This window comes from Penicillium atrosanguineum (genome assembly GCF_028827265.1).
Source record: "Penicillium atrosanguineum strain IBT 20685 chromosome Unknown utg000008l_segment0_segment0, whole genome shotgun sequence".
Taxonomy (NCBI): Eukaryota; Fungi; Ascomycota; class Eurotiomycetes; order Eurotiales; family Aspergillaceae; genus Penicillium; species Penicillium atrosanguineum.
The window spans coordinates 2240526-2262145 of NW_026623140.1; the positions used below are offsets into that span (position 1 = coordinate 2240526).

Genomic DNA, 21620 nt, shown 5'->3' on the forward strand with positions numbered 1-21620 from the left:
CCATATCAAGTTTGTTCGATCACTAAACGTCAGAGTAGTCCCAAGATGGGAACCCGGTCATGACAGATTAGGCAGCCCGTAGGCATAGGTTAGCTTGGGTTTGGAATCCGAAAACTAATCTAGTTGGCCACCTGGTTTGCCCCGGATGCAGGGATCTGGATGGTGGGGGCGAATCCGGGGTTGAGGGCGTTGAGTTAAGGTTGGCTCTTGGCATATCCATGGGTGGCATGTATGTTATAATCCGGTTGTGGGATAGAAGCTTGCGGGGAAGAATCCTAGGGTGCCTTCCAAGGTTCACGGTGTAGTTTGCAGATGGCTACCTGGTGGTCGTCTTATGTGGTCGGGAGACCGATGAGGGCCTCAACCCGTGGACTTTGTCATTGGAACCTTCTATTCTCCTCTCAACACATTGTCCAAGATAGAATTATCTATGTGTCTCACATCAAAGCAAGAGTTAGAGCATACAAATTGAGCGCTTCTTCTTTCCTTCCATTATGTAGTAGCCTGAGGGTCCAGGCAGCAATACCCGTCATCAGTTCCCCACTACAATCGGACTTGACTCATCCCTGACTTTTGCTGTAGAATAGGCGAAAGATCTCATAGAAAGAACACTATATTACGCAAAAATGATGAGTGCAACTATCCCACCACACTATGAAAACACGAACTCACCCGGATCAGGTCCAACCCACCGAGGCAGTATACCTCAAGGACGCCTCTCTGAGAACCCTAAAAACAGAGATAATATCTTACCAACCAATCTCATCCCTCTCAGAAGAAGAAAAGTTCCTCGCGAAAAATGTCTCCCCAGAGGACTTAGCTATCACCATGTGCCAAACGATCCTCTACCCACAGGGTGGTGGTCAGCCAAGCGACACAGGCTCAATCGCACCAGCAGATGAGGCACCAACATTCACGGTATCTCTAGTCCGAAAGACCCAAGATGGAAGAATCTATCACTTCGGCAAGCCCAGTACAGGGTCCATATTCACCGCGGGCCAATCTGTCATTCAAAAAGTCGACGATGTCAAGCGGGATTACCACTCGCGACTGCATACGGGTGGTCATATCGTCGGGCTAGCTATGCAGCTTCTCATGCCGGAGATGAAGAAAGTCAAAGCGAATCATTTTCCCGGCGAGGCGTGCATGGAATATGAAGGCTTATTGTACAATGAGCACAAGCCGCAGATCCAGGCGAAGGTGGATGAGCTCGTGGAGCAGGATCTGCCGATTCTGCTTTCGTGGGTTGAGGATGCTTCGGATTTGGAAGATGTCGAGGGTCGAGGCAAAGAGCGGGATGGACCGGTGCGGGTTGCGAGTATCGGGGGACTTGATAAGAATCCTTGTGGTGGTACGCATGTTTCGAGGACGAGTCTGGTTGGGACCATTACGATTCGGAAGATTAGTAGGAATAAGGGGGTAAGCCGGGTATCGTATGAGGTTTCGCCGAAGATTTAGATGGCCTTGTGCGTAGTTATATTATAAATTAGAGAGTAGATGTTGTGAATGGTCTATCGAGCCTCCTCAATGATGTACAGAGCTAAAAAAGAAGTGCAGATATGCAAAGTTCAAATGATGTGCAGAACGCCCCCCAGTTCCTCCTGATTATGCTTGGTAAATATAATGTGCATCAAACCAAAAACTCGTTATCCAGCCAGTGCTTTATGACAGTTTTGCCCTCGGCAAATCCATCCTTGGGCATGCGAACGATGATAGCTGCGTGGCTGTGTCGGTGTTTTTGGATGTGCACAGGGTATTTGTGGAATCCAACGGCATTAAGTGAGTCGATGATGGCAAACTGCTCAGGCGAAAGGGCAAGTGTAGGGAACTTTGAGGAGCCGTCAGGCCCACTCGACTTTGGGTGGCTTGCATGCCCTAATTCAACCTCTTCGGCCTCACTGCCCGAAAGGTAGGCAGGCTCTTGTCTAGCATTGACATTCTCAAACACGTCCTCCATGGCATGCTGGACGTCTTGCACCAATAAAGGCACGCGGTATCTTCCGAAAAGCTTGCCATTTTTTCCTTCGCCGTGCAGACGAATTCTCTTCCGACTGCGAATAGTCTGCACGGCTGAATTCGCGAGGAATATTGTGGACGCCGGGCCGATCAAGATAAGAATGAGCAGATAGTAGGGCAGCCCGAAGGCAAATGCCTTGCATTGCCTCCAAAATCGAGAAGATTCGCTAGATGGATCTTCAGGCGTGAGAGGCAATAGGTAGTTGTCACGGTCGATGATAACATCGTCGTAGCCTTTGACGTAGTTGATATTAATGTTGTCGAGGTCATGAAATGGGTCGACCTTGATAAGAGCCGAGGTGTAGAAAACAACAGAGCGATCGTTGACAATATTGGCGTAAACACTCCGGTGACGGAACTTCTTTAGCCCCTGGACGAAGATGCTTTCTGGGTCCGCTAACACGCTGAGCAGTGGACGCCCGGTTTCACGGAACTCGTCGATCAGGAATAGCTGCTGACCAGACATGGAGATAGTTCTCGCTCCCAGGCCATTAAAGATCTGGCTCCTGAGTCCCTTGAGCGGCGTTCTCACTCCAACATGTGGGGTGGCAAATGTGGTGAAGTTCACGGGCTCCAGCTTGTCGAGCACTCCTTGGCTGTGAAGCAAGCCAATGGCATATCGCGCGATCAAGCCGCCCATTGAGTAGCCAACAATGCTCAGTTTCTGGATCTTTTGACCCTTCTGGTCCAGAGCACCGATGGTCTCTTCGATCTCATGCGCCAATCGCTCTCCACCGAGCTCAATTCCATCATACGTCCAATGGCCACTGTTCTCTTTCGCGGAAAGGATGTGAATATTATCTCCGTGTCGGTCTCTCAGTGCAGAGGCCACGAAGTCCAGGTGAGATGGTTTGCCCCAGAGCCTAACCAAAGGTGTTAGTTTGGCTTTGCTTTGATGTCATCCGCGCGAGGAGAGAACACGTACCCGTGCACCAAAACACAGAGATGGTCGGATTCCGTAGATGACTCAGACATGTCGCGTTGAAAAACGAAGCGCTCTTTATCGATAAAGAAAAACAGGGTGGCAAGGCAGACACTTATAAAGCTTCCTGCCGGAGTTAAGGAACGGACGGCGGCGATTCCGAAGCCCAGTCAGCGATAAGAGTGCCGCCTGAGATCGGGGGCTGCAAGTTTGCACTATTTGCAGGCCAACCTTCTCCTTTGATGAACTGATCTCTTTTCTACTCGCCCTTTGTGCTCACCACAATCAACCATGTTTGGTATTGGATCTTTCGAATAGCGTGCTGCATTTGTCTTTGAAGTGGAAGCGCCTGTGAATTTTAACCAACTACTCAATCCATAAGCGACGGTGCTACCTGGAATTTACAAGACTCATGCTTGAGTAGCTGATCAAATCCGAAAGATCATGTTCCGTTGGTATTCGCTCTCTCTCGGTCTAATCTCAGCCGTCACCTACATACGACTTCATCTTTATATGGATGAGTGAAGCTTACAACAAGTCTCAATCATTCGTTGTGAAATCGATCCTATTCAAGTGTCATCAAGCCAAAATACTATCCCAGGATGTTCAGAACACTTGGTCTGTTCGCAGACGTGCCTTGTCCGCAAGGGCAAACATGTTCTCTCTTAACATGTTTGTTTTCTCATAAGGCTCGCAACTTGCCTACAGCCACATCTCAACCTCATCGCCCCACCTCGATATTGGGAGATGACACTGCTCGTCCCTCCAAGAGACTCAAAGTGGAAGCCGATCCCTCTGCTTTGACCGAGGTATCTGGCGCAAGTCATAAAGCCGAGACAACCACTACTTCCCCGGAATCCATGTTGCCAACGTTTCGCAAAGAAGCTCACATGGACAAAGGGACGCCGAAGCTCACCTCAGCCTTGAGATCAGTCTCTCCCCCACCACCAAAACGCCCGTTATCTAGATCTTCTGGCACGAAAGATACCAATGCCATCACTTCTGCTTCTCAAAAGCCTGCGTCAATGCAGCTTCCTCCGCGAAAAGTGCCAATGGAAACCCTCAACCCCCGCATGCTGCCGAAGGCGCCAGCTTCGCATCCCATCCGAACCGCCATCCTGAAAAAGCTGCACGCTGCCATGGTTGGTCTCAATGAGAGGCTGGTAAAGGAGAAAGATTCCAAGAACGGAGTCTTTATTTTGAATAAAGACGAGCTCATCACGATGGCTTTGGATGAAGAGGAAAGAGTGGCCAAGGAGAACCCTGGTGTTTACAGCAACATTATCAAGAATCGCATCGTCAAATTGCCGAAGAGTTCCACGGAGGAATGGGTCAAGGAAGTCATGGCTCATTTGAACATGCGATACTACCACCTCAATCCTATCCAACTGGTTCAAGCTCGCGCTCAAGAAGCTCCCAAGCTGATTGTTACTGGGCTCACCACCAAGGAAGAGGTTGCTCTGGTACCTGAGTTGCTTACACCGTTGGAAGGCCTCGAGCAGTTCGGCTATGTCACCAAAGCGCCTACAGACGGAGAGATTGAGATCGCCAAGAAAGGTGCAGAGGGGTCCAAAGGCTGGGAAAAGTGTGACCGATGCTCAGGACGATTCCAGGTCTTCCCTGGACGCCGAGAAGATGGAGCTCTGGCGAGCGGTGGTCAGTGTACCTACCATCCCAGTCGACCCATTTTCCCTCCCCGCAAGAGAACCGACAACGTCACAGGTTCATCGGAATCATATTTCCCTTGCTGTGGAGAATCTGTTGGTACTTCGGTCGGCTGTACCAAAGGCAACACGCATGTCTTCAAAGTTTCAGAGACCAAGCGCCTTGCATCAATTCTCCAGTTCCAAGAGACCCCCCGCCAGCCCAACAAAGGGCCTCTCGATCCAGTCTGCTTCGACTGTGAGATGGGCTACACAACCATAGGCATGGAGCTCATCCGTCTCACTGCTGTCAGCTGGCCTGAAGGTCGCGAACTTCTTGATGTCCTTGTAAAGCCCATGGGCGAGGTGTTGGACCTGAACTCGCGATACTCGGGCGTTTTTCAAGAACACTACTCTATCGCTACCCCTTACGGTAAACCTGCTCCTCCGAAGGAAGAGGGGAAACAACAACCTCTACAAATGGTCGAATCACCCACCGCAGCGCGAGATCTGCTATTCAAGCTTCTCCAGCCCGAAACACCACTCATGGGCCATGCAATCGACAACGACCTCAATGTTTGTCGAGTGATTCACCCCACCATCATCGATACAGTCCTTCTGTACCCCGCGCCACGACGTCTTCCGAATCGCCTGAGCCTCAAGTTTCTTGCTCGAAAGTTCCTCGAACGTGAAATTCAAACTGGAGGAGACAAGGGTCACGACTCCAAGGAAGACTCCATTGCCACGGGCGACTTGGTACGAGTCAAAGTGGGTGAACTCTGGAAGCGCTTGAAGGCCAAGGGGTGGAAGTTTGAGGGCGATGCACTTATTGCACCGCCTGGTCAAGCATCCAAGGGTATGCATAAAGTTGTGCTGGACCTTGAGTATGGACTCGGACAAAAGAGGAAGGATCCAAGTGCATGAGAGTCTTGTACAGAATATTTTTCCACTCCAGCATTGGGGTTTTCTTTGTCATTGATACCCAGAGTATGCTGATCTAGCGATGCACTTAATTTCCCCAAAACCAGGAGTTACTCATTGCAATGGTATCTAGCCACAAGGAAATCATTGAAGCGATGGCACCTGGGTCTAAGTCAGGTCGAGTCATACCAAAACTGACCCATTTATATTGGCTTATAGTTGTGCCAAGAAGCAAGCCATTGACCACAAATATAACATCGAACCGCATTATAGTGTGGACATCAATGCCAGAAGAGCATAACAACGAAAAGTCCAAGACTACGGAAATGCAAGTACACAGTAACTCTACGCAGAGCTCATAGACTGAGGGTATAAACTTTTTTTGATTTCATAGCCAGTCAAGGCTAGTCTATCCCCCACATATCACACAATCAAACCCCATGGCTCACTCTCGAGCAGATTTAACTCCATCATAAGGCGATAACCACAGAGCCCGAATTGATGGACAGTTGGGCCCAAGATTGGTCAAAGATCGAGGGAGCGAATTTACTCCTCATCCTCCTCAGCATCGTCGTTGACGACGTTGTAGAAGCGGAGCTCGTAGACACCCTTGGAGGTGGAGACGACGCGGAGCCAGTCACGGAGCTGCTGCTTCTTGAGGTACTTCTTGGTCCTATGGAGCGAATGTGGTCAGCCGGTGCCGCATGCCGGAACTGCGCGGGATATAACTCACAGGTACTTGAGGTAGCGACCGGAGAAGGGGATGTGAGCAACGACCTCGATCTTGCCCTCGCCAGCCTGCGAGATGACGACGTTGTCACCGAGGTTGCCGACACGGCCCTCGACCTTGATGCGGTCGTGGAGGAACTTCTCGAAGGCGGAGACGTCGAAGATCTTGTCGCTCGCGGGCTGCGAAGCGTTGATGATGAACTGCAGAGTTCTGTTAGTTGCCTGTATGCAATTGGTGTCTCGGAGTATGTAAAAAACTTACCTTCTGGGTGACCTTGGGGGCCTTACGACCGGCACGGGCCTATTGGGGTGAAACGATGAATTAGCCTACTGCTCCATGGAGTTGAGAGCCCCGGTGGTAGTCTCGGTGGACGATGCTCTTGCGACGAGGTCACCGGATAGATTTTTCAATATCCGGTGGTCGACAAGATGCATGTCTGCCGAGACTCCGATGGGGGGAACAGCAAAGCGGTTCACGGAGTATTCAACGTACAGCGGGAGCCATTTTGAATGATGGGGGTGGATTGACGTTGGGGGGAAAAGGTCGCAAAGAGGTGAATATCCTGCGCCGGCGAGAGAGATGGTCGAAAGAAGAGCCTCTGTTCCTGGTGGAGCCCGTTTGGGTCGAAAATTCACAGGCGGTGTGTGGGCTAGTCCTATTCAGGGAAGGAAAGGGCAGGGCTGCTGCTGTCACATGACACAGTCACAAAAACTTTGTCACGTGTGTGGTGGCATCAGCTCTATCACATGATCTATACGCTCTGATTGGTCTTCTTAAACGAAGCTAGAGAGTCACATGTGCACGGGCCCCATAGACTCACATAAATACTCAGCTTCCCCAACTTCCTTCCTCTTCTTTTTTTTCTTCTTTAGCTCTCTTTGCCAATTGGCTTAGATCAAGTGTAGTATCTGTTCTTTTCAGTTTAATCTCTGAAAGATGTCTAAGGACATCACATTGATTATTCTCATTTTTGGATCTCGCGACTTGGCCTCTGTGCTTGCGCATGCCTCGTCGCACAGTGTCATCGGGCTTACACTACTCCCGATCGACGCGAACCCCTTTTTCATCACTCGTGTCGGCATGTCCGATCGTTTGGAGAAGAAGTTTGTAGTAGATTTCATAGTGAGGTGCTTTGATTCGTAACGTTGCTTTATCGGTGTCGTGGCTCGATGCTGTGGTCGCTGTTCCAGATACACAGGCCCATCACCGGACCTTGAATACTCACTTTGCTGTCAATAGTGCCTTTGCTCAAGTAGTAGGCCTCGCCTTGAAGTATAGCTCCTTTGAATCCTTGCAGCGGTGCGTGGGACCATTCACAAATTCGACTCCAGCGCGTGGTACTGCTCGTGGAGTCAAGAGCTTTAGTACTTGTAGTTTGCGATACTGTACCTGCTAGCAACCTGAACAATTTCCACCTGTACTGTAATTGATTTCGAAAACTACTATAAGTGTGCGCATCCTTGGAATGTAAATCGTAGTGGCTCGGGCGGTGAGTCAAAATGTAGCAGCGATATATCACTGCAAGCCGTGGCAGCAAAACCGAACTGATCCTCCTGATCCTCATCAATTCTCGTTAGGTCTTCCCAGAGACTTTTGACATTGTAGAATAGACCAGCCCGAACGAGAATTCCGACAAAATTCAACCACACCTCGGCAGCAAGCTGTTTGAAGGTCACGTGCCGTCGCGGGGCCAGCGATAAGCTCGAGCTCTCCAATTTTCTCCATCCTGCGCCTCCCGCATCACTCGATAACGCCGCCATGGGTTCGATCGTCTTGCCTCACTTGCGGACAGCCTGGCACGTCGATCAGGCCATTCTCTCTGAAGAGGAACGCCTCGTGGTGATCCGCTTCGGCCGCGACCACGATCCCGACTGTGAGTTGTCTTCCTCGTCGCGCTGTCGCGCTACACGACTAACCATAATTTTGCAGGTATCCGTCAAGATGAGGTTCTCTACAAGATTGCCGAGCGCGTGAAGAGTGAGTCTCGAGTTTCCGCTCCTACAAGTCTATCCGCTAATGAGTGCATTGCTAGACTTCGCCGTCATCTACCTCTGTGATCTCGACGAAGTGCCCGATTTCAGCGGCATGTACGAGCTCTACGATCCGATGACGATCATGTATTTCTACCGCAATAAACACATGATGTGCGATTTCGGAACGGGAAACAATAACAAGTTAAATTGGGTGCTGGAAGACAAGCAAGAGCTCATTGACATCATCGAGACGATCTACAAGGGTGCGAAGAAGGGCCGCGGTCTGGTCGTCAGTCCAAAGGGTAAGCGCTCGATGCTCTGATGTAGAGGACAAGCACTGACTGGTTTATTTGCAGATTACTCGACGAGATACCGGTACTGAGCAAGGCTTGACCTGCAGAGTGGTGGCACTGGCGGCGTTCGATGGATGTCGCCCACTTTCATGAAGCTTATGATTACGATCACTAGATACGAGGCGAGCAAAAAATCTTTTGGAAATACACGTTTTGGGGTTTCTCGATCATTCTTGAAGGAATTTGATCCGAGGTCGTAGTGTCGGAAGGTTATGCGATACTGAACGGGGCCTGCTCCACAGTAAATTAGAAAAGGCTGGCAGTGTCGCTCGCTCCAGACCCCGAGTACCTTAGAACAGATCACTTGGTCATGTAGATAGCTTCTGCTGCCTGTTTTTAGTTGCCATGTAAACCGAGCAGTAGATAGCGTGGTAACAAGTACAATACGCACGCTCGATCACGAACAATAAACATTGCGAATCATTCCACTACCAGTGAATTCATGCTCAATTCGAACATAGCGTCTTCCAAATTCATAAAGAGTTGTGGTTGTCAACCTTCGATTTTGACGTAACTCACTGAAGCTCCCATCACCGCATCCGCGAACCGCATCACCAAAATCCCTTCACTTAGCACTTACCAGCTAAGACACCTCCCACAACCAACAAAATGATCGACCAACGCATTTTCGAAGATCTTCAGGCCAAGATCGACGAGGAGACTACCGTCCGAGATGTGAGTGCCCCAGCCCCAGCGCCCGGCGAGCTGCTCGTACAGTGAATTCTTCGCGTGCCAAGCCTCGCCCAAGCAGAGCCACCGCGCACACAACTCGGACCAGAAGCTGACTTACTGGGTAAAGGAGCTCCACGAGATTGTTCAGACCCTTGCACGGAAAGGTATGATGCATTTGATGGCGAATGACCAATATAGGCTCTTTGCCTAGCTCGCGGGGTTACCCTGATCCTACCGGAGCCCAATTCCAAGGACATAACTAACGTCATCTCAACAGGTCGGTCTACGACAGCCATTCTTGCACGGGCACACTCGACCCCGTCTGATCAGAGTATGTATCCCTTGTCGATTGCCGTCAGATTGAGCTTCTAAAGGACTCCCTCATTCTTAGCCCTCGGGCAGCGGAACGTCGAAAGAATATCTTGACCACGGCCTGGCTAATCCGGTTAAAACAGTCAAGCCAGTCTTGGATGATGCGGCTGCGGAAATCAATGCCCAAAAGCAGGAGGTCCTCCGCCTGAAGGCTGTTGCTGATCAGCACCCATTCTATAAGTACAATGGTCTGTGGACGCGCGAGCTCCAGAACCTGATCGCCTCCATTGAGCTGTGTGCGTGGCTCGGTGGACTGGAGGAGCACAAGGGATCTAGCTCGGCCTCTTTCATGACTATCGAAGACGTCGGCAAATTCCTGGAAGGTAAGTGGAACCTTGGTGTTAAATTTCACTACCAAAGATTCGAATCTGACTACGTTATTTGAACCAGTTCCTGTCAATCTCAAGGAGCAAGATGCTTTCCACTTGACTATTGAGGAGTATCTTTTGGCTCTTATTGCCATGGTAGAGGAACTGGTATGAGCTAAAAGGCACCCATTCTGGAATTGTCGAGAGCATATTCGCTGACAATTTTATAGTCGCGCCTGGCCGTCAACTCCGTTACCCTTGGTGACTATGAGCGCCCTCTTCAGATCAGCAACTTCATCAAGGATCTCTTCTCTGGATTCCAATTGCTCAACCTGAAGAATGATATCCTGCGGAAGCGCAGTGACGGCGTCAAATACAGTGTAAGTTTGCACTGTGTTCATCGAGATAGGGTTGTAAGGCTGTGACAGACTGACTATTCTTCTACAACAGGTCAAGAAGGTCGAAGACGTGGTTTATGACCTCTCCTTGCGGAACCTGATCCCCAAGGGCGGTGCCTCTGCTTGATTGAAATGATACAGATTGACATGCTTGCTCCTGATATCAAACCCCGAGCAACACAAGAGCGTACAGCATCTACATGATACCAATATGGTGGGAATATTAGGTTGACCTTACGAATACAAAAAGTCCTTCTACACCACACATTCCAAGGGATAAAACAAATGGTATCACTGTAGAGGGTTCTGACCCATTAATTGAACATTAACTGGACCTCAGTAAGATCAGGTGTCGTAAAGCACATAGACGAGCGTATTTCGTACAAGGTAAAGCGCCAGGGTATGAATACATGAAACAAAGGAGGCTGCACAGAAACGAGCTTATCGTGCAGACTTAAGCCTCAGCACCCTTGGCCTTCTTAGCCTTCTCGATCTCCTTGACAATCGAGTCCTCCAGAGACTCGGGCTTGGTGAGAGAAGAGTGGCGGGAGATGACCTTTCCATCGGCGCCAACAATGAACTTCTCGAAGTTCCACTTGACGGACTTGATGCCCATGATACCGGGCATCTGTTCCTTCAGCCAGGTGAAGACGGGGGAGGCCTTGTCGCCGTTCACGTCGAGCTTTCCGAGGACGGGGAAGGTGACACCGTAGTTGAGCTGGCAGAAGGACTGGATGTCATCGTTGGAGCCGGGGTCCTGGCTGTTGAACTGGTTGCAGGGGAAGCCGAGGATGGTGAAATCTTCAGGGTAGCGCTCCGACAGCTTCTTGTAGAGCTTCTCGAGGCCTTCGAACTGGGGTGTGAAACCGCACTTGGAGGCGGTGTTGACGACGAGGACGACCTTGCCCTTCAGAGGGGCCAGGGGGAAGGGCTCGCCCTTCTCTGTGAAGTTTGTTCGCGTTAGTGAATTGTTCGCCGAGGCAAGAGCGGGGTTCTAGGGGGGCGGTCATGGGTGAGTTGGTACTTACTGTCGACGGGCTCGAACTCATAGAAAGAAGTCGCGGAAGACATGGTGCTGAATGGTGCTGGAGATTGAACGAGACGTGGAGAGTAAAGGAGCTTGGAGTGAAGGAGCTTGGAGTGAAGGAGCTTGGCGCTTTGAAGGGATGACGTCGTAGAGTAGCGGGGAGAAAACAGAGTCACAAACCGAGGGAGTTGGCGAAAACGAACAACAGCGCGCATGGTTTGATTTTGTAATATTTCTAGCCGAGGCGAACAAAGATGTCTTACCAATGACCACAGGCCCAGACACGGATTCCTGGACGTCCGACGGTTACCTAACTGCCCCGAGCCGAGCGATCGCAAATGCCAAATTCTATGCCCTGTTATTGGCAGGCCCAATCTTCGTAACGTTTCCTTTGTGCTGCTTCCATGACCTGCATGACAAATCTTATTGGTTCTAGTCTTGCATAACTACGGAGACATGTCTGCTTTGAGTAGAGGCCGGTTAAGCATAACTTTTTTTTTGCTTACAAGATTTTGCGGGTCTGGACTTTTCTTCACTGGCCCCACACCCGTAGTCTCGTCAGCCCAGCATACTGTAGATGTAGCGCTGCCATTGCCGTAGTACACATTGCCATGTAATGCCATAATACCAGGTGAAGATCCCGTAGCATGGTTCTTTGATCACGCCATTCATCATGCAATAGGGCCAGCCGTGGGCTGATGAACTGCGCATATCTAGGATTGTCTCCACAAGCGACACCGGCGGGCAATCAGGGAATTGCTTGACAGACCTGGGAGGAACACTTTGGAGCCGGAATTTCCGGGACGAGAGAGATAGAAAGAATTTTCCACCGTCAGGGCGAGGGCAACAGCCCCAGCGACGGTCACCATGTCGCCCAAGGCGCGAGTACCGCAACTTTGCGCGTAGCCAACATGATCCGTTCCTGAAATAACAGAGCATTATTGCAGATTCAGCCCTCCATCTCTGCCTTGAGCACATCGACATCTAACTCCTTCATCACGCCGAGAACCACTCCCAAGCTCTCCATGAATCCATTGACGGCAACGCGCAGCATGCGATTGGTAGTAGCACGGTAGGTAGTCTGCAGCACACTCTTTGACTCGTCGGGATCCTGCTTTTGCCTTTTTTCCTGTGGTTCGTCGCCGTTCTCGGAAGTCGGGGCTGTGAGAGTCATAGTGCGTCGCACGGACGGGGACAGCTCGGTGTCGACCTCGATGGTCTGCAGGGCGGCGGAGGCAAGGCGTTGTGTTGGGAAGGGGAAGGAGAGGGTTCTAAAGCAGTTGTAAGCACTCTGTTTTAAATGGTTGCATGGAGGTTTCAATATATTTCCATGCAAGTGGGGGAACGCTTCGTACACTGAGACAGGGAACTCGCTGTCAGACGGCTGTACAGCAGCCATGGTGGATGAAATATGATTTTTAGAGATAACGGAGGATATTTAAAAAAGCCAGGATCGTTTTGTGAGGAGGTTGTTCTCGACTGTCGCGTAACTTGCTTTCCGTGTTGAGTTGAACATTTCGCCCGCCAAACGAGGGGCCTCGAGTGGTTATGACTAAGCACGTATGGGCGGGGGAGTAACTTTACAAAATGTTTTACAACAGACATGAAACGTAATGATAATTGCGTGAAAGAAAAAAAAAACATCGTCTACCATTCAGAGAAGTCAGAGAAGCAGTAGAAAGCATAAATAGGCATGGCCTAGGTATAATAGAGAAAATTTGGTCTCTAAGAATTTCGCAAGCATGGGAGTCGACAAGTATAAATAAAGCACACCCATCCACATATTGTACAACAGATTTTGTGAGAAAAAAGCTCCGAGGGCACAAAGTCCTTAGGACATCGAAGAAGTGAAGTTTAAAAAAGAAAAACAAAAATAAGAGCCTCTCCTGGTAAGCTCATGACACCTTCCATGCATGTGAAAATCTCATACCCCTCGCTCGTGAGATATTTAGGCGGTAGCAAGGTGGGCGATGACGTCCTGGACGGCCTGAGGCATGTTGGTGAGGCTCTCATGAGAGATATCGCCGGCGTTAACGATGGTGCGCAGGTTGTTCAGGGCACCATAGAGGCCGGTGGGGTTTCCAGAAAGACCGATCAGAGCGAAAGAGATGGTCTGGTCAAGGGTGGCGGGCATGTTTCCAAGCTGACGAGCTTTGAGGCCTGAAATAGATCAGCATAGAGTCTTTCTACCATGAGCGGCTGAACATACCGCCAGCAGTGTTGGCAACAACGTCCTCGACAGTGCCCGCAACGCCTCCAGCGGTGGATTCACCAGTACCAACGGCGCTGCCAACAAGACCAGTAGCACCGTTCAGGCTGCTGCCAGTGGCTTCGGTGACGGGATAGAGAGCGGCGAGCTGACGAGCCTTCAGATCTGCAGAATAAGTTAGCATGCGCTTTGTTGAAGTAGAAATAGGTGGACGCACCACCGACAGTGTTAGTAACAACGTTCTCAGCGGTGCCAGCAACACCACCAACAGTTGACTCAGCAGTGCCGACGGCGCTACCAGTGAGACCAGTAGCACCGTTCAAGCTGCTACCGGTAGCCTCAGTGACGGGATATAAAGTTTCGAGTTGGCGAGCCTTGACAGCTGAAAAACGGGTTAGTATGAGAGCTATTTAGAAGAAGAAAAGGTGACTCACCACCAAGGGTATTAGCGCCGACATTCTCAACAGTACCAGCAGCACCAGCGACGGTGCGTCCACCGCTTCCGACAGCATTGCCGACGATCCCAGTAGCACCGTTCAGAGTGCTACCGGTGCCTTCAGTAGCGGGATACAGAGCATCCAACTGACGCTTCACGGCTATAGAAGAGTCAGAAAACGAGGTTCACCAGGCTTATGCCGATTTAAATACCTCCAGCGGTGTTGGTTACAGCGTTCTCAGCAGTACCGGCAGCACCACCGACGGTGGACTCAGCAGTACCAACAGCGCTTCCAGTGGTACCAGTAACACCGTCTAGGGAGCTGCCAACAGCCTTAGGAATAGGGTAGAGAGCATCAAGTTGGCGCTTGGCACCGTGGGTAAGGGCCCCAAGAGTTCCCTTAGCTGCCCCCTCCATACCCTCAACGGCGCCATCGAGTCCGGGGACTTTAGGGAGGGCGGCAGCAGAAACAAAGCCGACAAGGGCGAGAGAAGCAGCGAATCCGGTGAACTTCATCGTTGCAATTGTATGTAAAACAAAGAGATCGAAAGAGTGACTGGGTTAAGACAAGGTTTGTATAGACAAAATGAACGGGAAGGTCAAAAGAGTGACAGGAAATAATGAGCTGAGTAGTAAAAAAAAAGAGGCAGCTGCTGAACGAGATGGCTACGACCTTATGTACACCGTGCCAGCAGCTTGTTTGTGAGCTCTAACACACGGTGAACTCCTCGCATGTGCTGCTGTGGGATCACCGGAGACCTATGGTTCATCCGGCCTGGTTTACTGTGTCTGAACGCCGCCATTAATCACGATCGACACTAGTAATCTGCCACCCGGAGCTCCGCGAAGGTAGTTAGTGGATATAGAGTAAGTGAAAGAAGGGAGGCTCCACATGGCCACCAATGAACCCCCCGACGCAGGTGCGTAAAAGCTTCCGCGATGGTTATTTGCAAGGCGCAAACATATTTTGGTTGATATACCTCACGGTCGAGGCTTTGTCCCGTTAGGTGACTCTGCCATGCTGGTTTCCGTCGCCTCTTCACGTTGCCTGCACTCCGAATGTGGCTTTCTGTCTATTTCTTCGGTTCTTTGAATAAGCAATCATGATGCCAGAGCCAACAGAACTTCAGGTTTGGTCCATCTTACATGTGAGGGATAGAGAGCATACGCACCGACCCTCAGTGTGGAGTGGCCAGGCAAGGGCGCATGGATATGGCCGACCAATAGCGTCCAAACGGCCCTGTTAATCACTCATGCGTTTCGAGTGCTGCCAGGGCCCAAGCCCTCTAGTAGATCAACCTTAGGAAATCGGCGACCGTTGAACATCCTTGCATCAATGGTGCGTTGAGCTGAAGCCCGCGATGCTCACTTACCCCTGGCTCTGAAATCTTCAAGTGTGCGAAGGCGAAGACCAAGGGGCGAGTCCTCTTTGGTTCGTTAACTAGTCATGTTCCGTGAAATCGGTCAAGATGGAAATGCTTAAGAGGATTGATGCCCAGACCGAGATCGAGATGACACGGACGGTAGCCAATTAATGTCGAGATGGTGGCGTTGCCGTGGTTCGGGCCGACTGCCGCCTCGAAACATAATATCATAACAACGCGTCTGAGAGTGGCAAATGTCTTGTTGCCCAGTCATTCTTGTGTTTGTGTCGATTGGTCTGTTGCCCCATCGCGGCCAACGAAGACGTTCGCGCTTAGGCCGGGTAGATCTTGCAGTCTGATCTCATAGGGAGAGCATCAAGGGATATAATCGAGATCAATAGTTCGTATTTTTCAGGGTCATTTGGTAACGTGGCCATTGTGTCGAGTCTATATCATTAAAGAACGAGCAAGGCCTCACAGGGCTGGGGAGAGTCGAGCCTTGAATGTGATGGTGTGAATGACGGACACATTTGTGGGGAAAGTCAGCCGCCTTCATAGGCGCGAGGCAGACACTACCATAGCCGGTGTTATGGGGTCAACCATCAAAACATTGAGCTGGTCACACGGAATGTCGACCTGATGGGTTGCCGGATTTAGGCATCTACAATGTGATCAAATGAAGTTCAGGTATACTTGAGAACACTGATGGAATGTTACCAAGGAAACAGAGTACGCAATTCAAGATCTGGAACCCATGGCTGCAGCTGTGGATGGTCGAGCTCACCTCTTACGGCGCCAAAACAATGGAGCTGTCATTTGTTTTGAGCGGAGCCACTGAATTCAGGCAAAAGTTGTCATAGCCTCAGGCATCAATAGACCGTTGTCGCGTCAACGGCCCACACTAGTCCCAACTAGGACCAGCACAACATAACAGCGGCTTAGCGTGGCATGGCAGCTGCCCCATGAGATTTGTTTCCCATAACTCTCCCCTCATCTTTCATCTTAAACACTGCTCTGCACCCCTCGGGACTCTATTGTTATTTCCGTCTTGTTTGACTCAATCAGACTATGAGCAATTGAGACCTCGCCTTCGTCCATTCTTCCTTTCTTCCCTTCTTCCTCAGCGCATCCCGACAATCGGTACGGCTTGCCATAACATTGACGACAGACTGACGACACTGCCTATCTTCTCATTGTTTACCTTCCTTATCTTTTACCCTATCAAGTCGTGTGCTCTATAACAAAGGACACAATGACTACCGATTCTGGCCGAGGGGGCCAGATGATTGAGTACATCCAAGGTAAGCTGGCGCCGCTGCGCATGTCTCATATCTCGCATTCGTCGCATATAGGGATCTAACAACAAAACAAACAACAGATCGTCTATACCTGGCATCTTATGACTCCGCCCCGAGCTCGAGGACTACGTTCCCTTTTCCGCTCGACGCTCCCAAATCTCCCAGCAAGCGGCGGGCACAGCCTACTACACCGACTACCAAGCGCCGATCTCCCGTCTACTTCACCGTTGACGATACCCTTCTCTACAACGCTTTCCACGCCGATTTCGGTCCTCTGCATATCGGTCATCTGTATCGCTTCGCTGTGCTTTTCCACGAGATCCTCGGAGATCCGGCCAACAGCGACCGCCCTGTGGTTTTCTACAGCAAGACGGACCCCCGCAGCCGCGCAAATGCTGCCTGCATTGTGGCTTGCTACATGGTCCTGATTCAGTCCTGGCCACCCCACCTCGCCCTTGCGCCGATTGCGCAGGCCGATCCACCTTACATGCCCTTCCGCGATGCGGGGTACAGTCAGGCGGACTTCATCCTGAATATTCAAGATGTTGTCTACGGTGTGTGGAAAGCCAAGGAGCAGGGCCTGTGTGGCCTTCGTGACTTTAACCTCGAAGAGTATGTTATCGATCTTTGTTGTGATCGAGATGAACCCTCGACGCTAATTCAGGTTCCAGATACGAGAAGTTCGAGAGAGTCGATATGGGTGACTTCAACTGGGTCACACCTAACTTCCTCGCCTTCGCCTCTCCTCAACAGCAGCCCGTTGCGCCCATCCCTATGAATACCCCCGAGTACGATGAGCTCCCATCCTCCATCTCCGAGGTGTGCTCTACCAGGCTTCCTCTTCCTTTCAAGAATGTCCTCGTCCACTTTGCCTCCCGAAATGTCGGTCTCGTCGTAAGATTGAACTCCGAGCTATACTGCCCCTCGTACTTCACTGCCATGGGAATCTCCCACATCGACATGATTTTCGAGGATGGTACCTGCCCGCCTCTGCAATTGGTCCGCAAGTTCATCAAGCTCGCCCACGACATGATCACCGTCAAGAACAAGGGAATTGCTGTTCACTGCAAGGCTGGCCTCGGTCGCACGGGATGCTTGATCGGTGCCTATCTGATCTACCGCTATGGTTTCACCGCGAACGAGGTCATTGCCTTCATGCGATTCATGCGCCCCGGCATGGTTGTCGGCCCTCAACAGCACTGGCTGCATCTGAACCAGGGTGCTTTCCGCGAGTGGTGGTTTGAGGACAGTATGCGCGAGAAACTCGCTCAGTCTGCCCCGGTCACTCCTCGCGTTTCGACTAAGAAGCGCGCCAGCAATGGCACTGTCTCAACACCTCCCAACAACAGCCACTCCAAGCGCGCTGCTCTCGGAGAGATCGATCACAATGAGGGAGCTGGCCAATACGAGGAGAATCTCCCCGCCCCAACTCCTGGCCAGCCTCGGAAGTCCCATCGCAAGGATTCCCGTCACCACCCATATGCCCGGACTACGTCTGGCTCTCTAGCTGTGGACCGTGATGGCAACAAGTGCGAGGAGCAGACAAGCCGCAAGCACCGAGCGAGCAATGAAAGCAGCGAGAGTGAAGAGGAAATTCAATTGCGTATGCTAAAAGCCAAGAAAGCGTCCAAGTCCCCTGTGGCCTCTCCGACCACCCGTTCCATCAGTTACTCTGCAACTGTCACAGCTAGCTACACCTTGACTGATGACATCCACGAGGACCGAGAAAACTGGGTTGAGACTACGACTCCTAAAACTCCCTCAAGCCGCAAGAGCGCCGGCGCTCCCATTTCCGTGAGCAAGGTTCGATCTAGCCCTAGGAGGGCAACAGACAGCAGCAAGAGTGAATCACGAGGAGTGCGCAAGCTCAGCGGCCGAGTCGGTAGCACATCTGCCAGCCCGGCGCGCGTTGCACGTGTCCAATAATGGTCTGAATCTTAGCCCTTCAACTGACGACCCTTTCTATTCTTCCGTCCCACGGGACATCATTTTGCATACCCCCTTTCTGATGCATTTTCATGCTTTTAATGTTCTCCTCTTTCTCTGTCTCATGGTTTCTTCGGGGTCTTTTCTGGCGTGAAGATGGTTTTTGGTCATGTTTGCGCGGCGTTTGGTTTTCTGCTGTTCATAAATGACTGCGTGCATCACTTCGAAGTCGTCATGACTGGGACTTCCGTGGTTGATTCTGATTGAATTGCATTTTTTTCGGTTCTTCTTGCGTCCATGTCATGGTGATTTCTTACGGCGTTGTACCTTTCAATTCCACGGCGACATGACAATTTATTTCATGAAACTCGTCTATAACATTCTATCCTTCTGTTGCCAGCTGTAGCTGTATTGGGTATCTTAAGTGGGCATGTATCTATCATGAAGATTGCGGTATAAATAAGGATGTGCTTCGTTCCTCCGAGTCGCCTTGGGTGTCAGATAAATCGCAGCTCTCAGCAACATAAGTAAGGACGTCAAATGCTTCGAGTCCCATTGATGCAGCCACCATATCACACCATTCACTCGCAGGGAGGATATCATTACCCACGCCAGGTTTTAACTTGGAAACAATTCGAAACGGCAAAGGATTTAAGATGTCCAGACCATCTTGAGAAGATTTGCTGTTTATATGGCCTGTCCCATCTTTCTCAAGATACTGAAGTAACATCCCTAGAATGAACAGACAGATCTCGGAGCCCCTTGGTACACTATTCGCGAATTCTTGTGCAAATGTAGAAGGAACAGGCCCGATGAATGTCCCCCCATCACCATCACCGGCAACATCGGCCCGCAAGTTCTGCGCCGCTGCCACAACCCGCAGCTGTGCGGAGAGCTTATGAAGGACCTGACAACAGTGCAGAGACTGCGAAGCCACAATCTTGGAAGCTTCCTTCTAGTCGGACTCGGGATGGCTCATACAAAGATGTCCTGGGCCGGAAGCCATTGACGTACCTCTCTGCCATGTTACCCAGGCAAACAATATGCAGTCAACTTGGCTAGTCAGGGTGCTTGAATCTCAACCTAGGACGCTTACATAATAGGGCTCGACTGCAATAAGTTATGGACCTTGGAACTAGTGTGAAGGCCTTGATAGCGTTTAGGCCAAAAGAGCCTCTGATCCATTGATTCAAGGCCATTCACACACAACGTACGAAGCTTAGGATCCAAATGGGCCAGTGGTCAAATATCGCAGGCCTGGGAGCCGTAGGCTGAAGCTAAATGGCCACTTTTCTTGAGCTTACGCCAAATAGTCATGGCTGGAAGGAGGTGGCATGAAAGGCAAAGACTGAAGACGAAAAACTTATACTAGTATTTTCGAATGCTATAAACCAGAACAAAGGAAAAATGGGCCGTCAAGGCGTATTTCATCTAAATGTCACAGATTCCATCATCCTCCGGCTGACCACCCCTCAACCCACCACCAAGGAAATTGCCCATACCAGGAGATTTCCTGGACTTTGAGATCTCCTTTTGCCAGGGCCTTGTTTGCACGATCCAGTGAATTTTATATCGATTGGTACTGGTGGATTCGCATTAGTATAGTTAAGTGCCAAGACAAAAAAAAGGGTCCAAGTGAAACTAGGTATATGCGGATCGTAAATGTTCCGTATCGCCGGCGTGAGGGGCCAATTTCCATTGAATTGCATTTGACAGTCCGGAGCCACACTTGTTCTGATAATGAGTAAAGGTGCTCGTCCTAACATCCGGACATCGCCTAAAATTTCCAGAATGGGACAGGTCTTGTTATGAAATTGAACAGGACTTAACTAGTGGACACTAGCTCGCCACTTTTCAAGAATTTTCGGGATTTCTTGGCTATGTTAGATTGGATATCATGGAAACCACTAGCTGGGACTTTGAGACACTCAGATGGAGGGCTCTTTCTCCATAGACGAGCGACAGTTTTGTGGCTTAGCCTTGTGAAAGGGACTTTGAAGCGAGATTTAGATAAAAAGTTGGTTGATCCAATTCGAACTTCTATAAAGCCAATTCATCGGAACAGAAACAGCATGTTGCTGTAGAAGTTAGCACGAAAGAGAAAGTGAGATTTGAAGGTGACTTACTCATGCTTGTTATCAATACATGCAGTTCAAACAATCGCCACTTGGTGCCTTCGCTTGGGACAGTGGTATCGGTATGCAGTATAAGGTATATCCACAAGAACAAGTGGAAGCGCAACTGAGACACCTCCATTCCACATCCCAATCCCCGGTACACCGGCCCCGGTCCCTGCATGCTGGACCGTGCGAGAGCCTGCAGTAGATGGGACCATCTCGGTTATTCTAATGGGTCAACTATAACTAAAAGTTTTACAAACCATCACACCTTGTGTCTGGACGGAATTTTTTTCCCATTCCGGGTTTGATTCAATTCTAGCCTTGTATCTGGTATCTTTGCTATTGCCTAGCGTGGTGCTAAGACACTCCTAAGGCCGCGAGGTGTTTCCGCCAAGAACCACGTAAAATCAGGATTGGAAGCTCTGTTGGCCCTAACGGAACTTATCTTCCTCCACTCTCTTCTATCTTGAAAGGGAGGAGAGTCGACTGCACCGGTCTCTCCACCTGGGTGTTTTCTCTTGTTCCGCTGCGATATCGAAGACTAGGAATTTGATCTTTGAAACCATCTGCGACCATGGCCTTTCCAGACTGGCTGAGCATGTACGCATTCCAGGCATCACTTTGGCCGAATGAGCATCCGTTTCTAACTTGATATCCAGTATTCTTTTATTTCTGACAGCTTTTTCATTTTATCCATGGATTCAATGTCTCTGGATCAGAAAGGATAGCTCAGGAATTTCTGCCTACTATGTGCTTTTCAACCTTATCGCCGCAACGGAACAGTTCACCATCATATTCTTCCTTTTGGTGAACAATAACGTTGGCGGTGATCTCATTGTCCATACACCACCAACCACTGGCGACTGGATCAATCTCATTCAGATGTCATTATTCTGGATCTTATTACTTACTGTGTATGCGCAAGTCCAGCC

General features: G+C 50.3%; 10 protein-coding genes across 10 annotated transcripts; 5 read left to right on the plus strand and 5 right to left on the minus strand.

Moving 5' to 3' along the window:
- Positions 1-654: 654 nt before the first annotated feature.
- Positions 655-1458, plus strand: N7443_010354 (uncharacterized protein; the record flags this gene model as incomplete). The annotated part of the gene is made up of 1 exon (XM_056890410.1): positions 655-1458. One exon carries the CDS (start codon positions 655-657, stop codon positions 1456-1458), a length of 804 nt encoding a protein of 267 aa, XP_056736901.1.
- A 172-nt stretch (positions 1459-1630) lies between these two features.
- N7443_010355 (lipase ROG1 family protein) lies at positions 1631-2991 on the minus strand (the record flags this gene model as incomplete). The annotated part of the gene is made up of 2 exons (XM_056890411.1): positions 1631-2879; positions 2942-2991. The coding sequence occupies 2 exons, from the start codon at positions 2989-2991 to the stop codon at positions 1631-1633; spliced, it is 1299 nt and encodes a 432-aa protein (XP_056736902.1).
- Positions 2992-3540: 549 nt separating this feature from the next.
- Positions 3541-5505, plus strand: rex3 (putative RNA exonuclease Rex3; the record flags this gene model as incomplete). Its single annotated transcript, XM_056890412.1, has 1 exon — positions 3541-5505. One exon carries the CDS (start codon positions 3541-3543, stop codon positions 5503-5505), a length of 1965 nt encoding a protein of 654 aa, XP_056736903.1.
- A 543-nt stretch (positions 5506-6048) lies between these two features.
- Positions 6049-6736, minus strand: N7443_010357 (60S ribosomal protein eL22; the record flags this gene model as incomplete). The annotated part of the gene is made up of 4 exons (XM_056890413.1): positions 6049-6175; positions 6236-6432; positions 6494-6532; positions 6725-6736. The coding sequence occupies 4 exons, from the start codon at positions 6734-6736 to the stop codon at positions 6049-6051; spliced, it is 375 nt and encodes a 124-aa protein (XP_056736904.1).
- A 1254-nt stretch (positions 6737-7990) lies between these two features.
- On the plus strand, positions 7991-8527 carry N7443_010358 (DIM1 family thioredoxin-like protein; the record flags this gene model as incomplete). Its single annotated transcript, XM_056890414.1, has 3 exons — positions 7991-8105; positions 8162-8209; positions 8265-8527. 3 exons carry the CDS (start codon positions 7991-7993, stop codon positions 8525-8527), a joined length of 426 nt encoding a protein of 141 aa, XP_056736905.1.
- A 640-nt stretch (positions 8528-9167) lies between these two features.
- On the plus strand, positions 9168-10435 carry N7443_010359 (translin; the record flags this gene model as incomplete). The annotated part of the gene is made up of 6 exons (XM_056890415.1): positions 9168-9233; positions 9508-9561; positions 9622-9925; positions 9993-10078; positions 10141-10290; positions 10361-10435. 6 exons carry the CDS (start codon positions 9168-9170, stop codon positions 10433-10435), a joined length of 735 nt encoding a protein of 244 aa, XP_056736906.1.
- Positions 10436-10762: 327 nt separating this feature from the next.
- Positions 10763-11379, minus strand: N7443_010360 (glutathione peroxidase; the record flags this gene model as incomplete). Its single annotated transcript, XM_056890416.1, has 2 exons — positions 10763-11250; positions 11337-11379. 2 exons carry the CDS (start codon positions 11377-11379, stop codon positions 10763-10765), a joined length of 531 nt encoding a protein of 176 aa, XP_056736907.1.
- A 905-nt stretch (positions 11380-12284) lies between these two features.
- N7443_010361 (CTAG/PCC1 family protein) lies at positions 12285-12734 on the minus strand (the record flags this gene model as incomplete). Its single annotated transcript, XM_056890417.1, has 2 exons — positions 12285-12606; positions 12691-12734. 2 exons carry the CDS (start codon positions 12732-12734, stop codon positions 12285-12287), a joined length of 366 nt encoding a protein of 121 aa, XP_056736908.1.
- A 549-nt stretch (positions 12735-13283) lies between these two features.
- N7443_010362 (uncharacterized protein) lies at positions 13284-14496 on the minus strand (the record flags this gene model as incomplete). Its single annotated transcript, XM_056890418.1, has 5 exons — positions 13284-13495; positions 13545-13731; positions 13769-13926; positions 13979-14140; positions 14193-14496. The coding sequence occupies 5 exons, from the start codon at positions 14494-14496 to the stop codon at positions 13284-13286; spliced, it is 1023 nt and encodes a 340-aa protein (XP_056736909.1).
- Positions 14497-16596: 2100 nt separating this feature from the next.
- On the plus strand, positions 16597-18568 carry cdcA (phosphoprotein phosphatase CDC14; the record flags this gene model as incomplete). The annotated part of the gene is made up of 3 exons (XM_056890419.1): positions 16597-16645; positions 16723-17254; positions 17314-18568. The coding sequence occupies 3 exons, from the start codon at positions 16597-16599 to the stop codon at positions 18566-18568; spliced, it is 1836 nt and encodes a 611-aa protein (XP_056736910.1).
- Between the last annotated feature and the right edge of the window lie 3052 nt (positions 18569-21620).